At 43.2% G+C, this 1,925-nt stretch overlaps 1 protein-coding gene across 1 annotated transcript in view; it reads left to right on the top strand.

The window, feature by feature from the left end:
• Positions 1-1,865, top strand: part of LOC102198890 (zinc finger protein 354C-like) — an 8,021-nt gene extending 6,156 nt beyond the window's left edge. The window contains exon 2 of the mRNA XM_005755401.1: positions 646-1,865. Coding sequence (XP_005755458.1) covers positions 646-1,499 — 854 coding nt within the window. The 3' untranslated portion in view covers positions 1,500-1,865. The remainder of the gene's footprint in view (positions 1-645) is intronic.
• Positions 1,866-1,925: the final 60 nt, after the last annotated feature.

Genomic DNA, 1,925 nt, shown 5'->3' with positions numbered 1-1,925 from the left:
GGTTCTGCCGGAGGTTTCTTCCTGTTAAAAGGGAGTTTTTCCTTCCCACTGTTGCCAAAGTGCTGCTCATAGGGGGTCATATGATTGTTGGGTTTTTTCTCTGTATCTATGAAGCGCCTTGAGGCGACTTATGTTGTGATTTGGCGCTATATAAATAAAATTGAATTGAATTGAATTGAATATCGTTATCGTTCTATCGCCCAGCTCTAGGAGGCAGGAATGATGTCCATCAATCAGGACTTGGTCCTGAAGCTGATATCCAGCTGAAGTTAAGAAGAGGGTTCACCATTGTAAATCCTGGCTCTATTTTCCAATAAAGGTCTTTGAATCTTATGAAATGCTTCTGATCGTTCTTCACTTCATCATAGAAACATAAAATAAGTAATCTCAATAAAACCTGTATGTGTGCTCAGTGTATGAAACACATTTGTGCCACTCTACGTCTGAGTGGAAGTGTTTCTTGGGCGTCTGCTTTACTTCCCTCCTGTGACCACTGCTGTGTCTGCAAACTGTGTTAAAGCAGATGGTGAACACAGTGCAACCAAGCAGATTAATAACAAGTCCAAGCTGTCACAAATCATCTGCATGTAGTATTTGTGGTTTCAGTGACACTGAGTAATGTCAGTGTTAATGTCTGTGTTTCAGGTTTACCTCCAGATGTCCAGAAGGTAATAGTTGGTGATGAAGAGGAGCAGGAGGGAGTATTCATCAAAGAGGAACAGGAGGAGGTCGACATCATCAAGTTCACATTCAGTCCTGTTGCTGTAAAAAGTGAAGAGGATGAAGAGAAACCTGAGTCCTCTCAGCTTCATCACACCCTGACTGAGAAGCGCAGAGACTCTGTGGGAGGAGAGGATGCTGGCAGACCAGCACCAGATCCAGGTTTAGATCCTGAGGACAAGGACATGGAGAAGGAGGTCCCTGAAGGAGATCTGGAGGAGAGCAGTGAACCTTCAAGCTCGGAAGAAAGCAAAGTGCTCGCAGGGGATATGAAATGTGTCTCGGGCGAAGAAGCGCTCATCTGTACCGAATGTGGGAAATCGTTTAAGCGCATGGCACACCTGTTAAGGCATAAACGGAGCCACACAGGAGAGAAACCGTTCGGTTGTCCGAAGTGCGACAAAAGATTCGTTCAGAGCGGAAGTCTTAAAAAACACCTTTGGACTCACACGGGCCAGAAACCGTTCAGCTGCTCCGAGTGCGGCCGATGTTTCATGGAGAAGGCGGCGCTGACGAACCACATGACGCTTCACACGGGAGAGAAACCGTTCAGCTGCTCCGAGTGCAGCAAACCCTTCAGCTGCCGCTCGGCCCTGAATGCTCACATGAAAATTCACAGTGGGGAGAAGAACTTCAGCTGCAGTACCTGTCTCAAGACGTTCACCTGGAATTATCAGCTGAACAGACACAAGTGTATCAGTCCGAAACCAGCCCGAAACCGAGTGCTAATGCCTCGGCCTCACAATGACAAAGTAGTTGTGTTTGTACACTTCACCTAGTGATTTCAGCGGCTGAGTTATGAAGTTTATTTCAAACATAATCATGATTTCATGTTTCTTTGATGAATTAGATGCTCAGAGCGTTTTCATTGGTCAATGACTAACTTGAGACAGGAAGAAATTTAATTTTTATTTTTACTTGAGTGTCTTTTCAGTGTGTGTTCTTTAAAAATGCTCAGATTCACGTTTAGTTCTGGATTTCTTTTTGGGGGGTTTGTTGGAGGCAAATTTATGAAGTTCAGAAGTAATGAAAACATCCTGATGTCATTAGCATCATCGCTCACTCTCATCAGCTATGGAGGACCACAAGAGCCACGTGCATCGAAACATTACTAAAGTAATTTATTATTTTATCATTTAAAATAAAAACACTATTTTTAAATCAATATTTCAAAATGAATTATCAATCCATTAATAAATACTTCA

Source organism: Pundamilia nyererei, unplaced genomic scaffold (genome assembly GCF_000239375.1).
Source record: "Pundamilia nyererei isolate P.nyererei 1_Seehausen unplaced genomic scaffold, PunNye1.0 scaffold01380, whole genome shotgun sequence".
Taxonomy (NCBI): domain Eukaryota; kingdom Metazoa; phylum Chordata; class Actinopteri; order Cichliformes; family Cichlidae; genus Pundamilia; species Pundamilia nyererei.
Note: the sequence above shows the minus strand (reverse complement) of the source record. Positions and strands in the feature narration are given on the sequence as shown.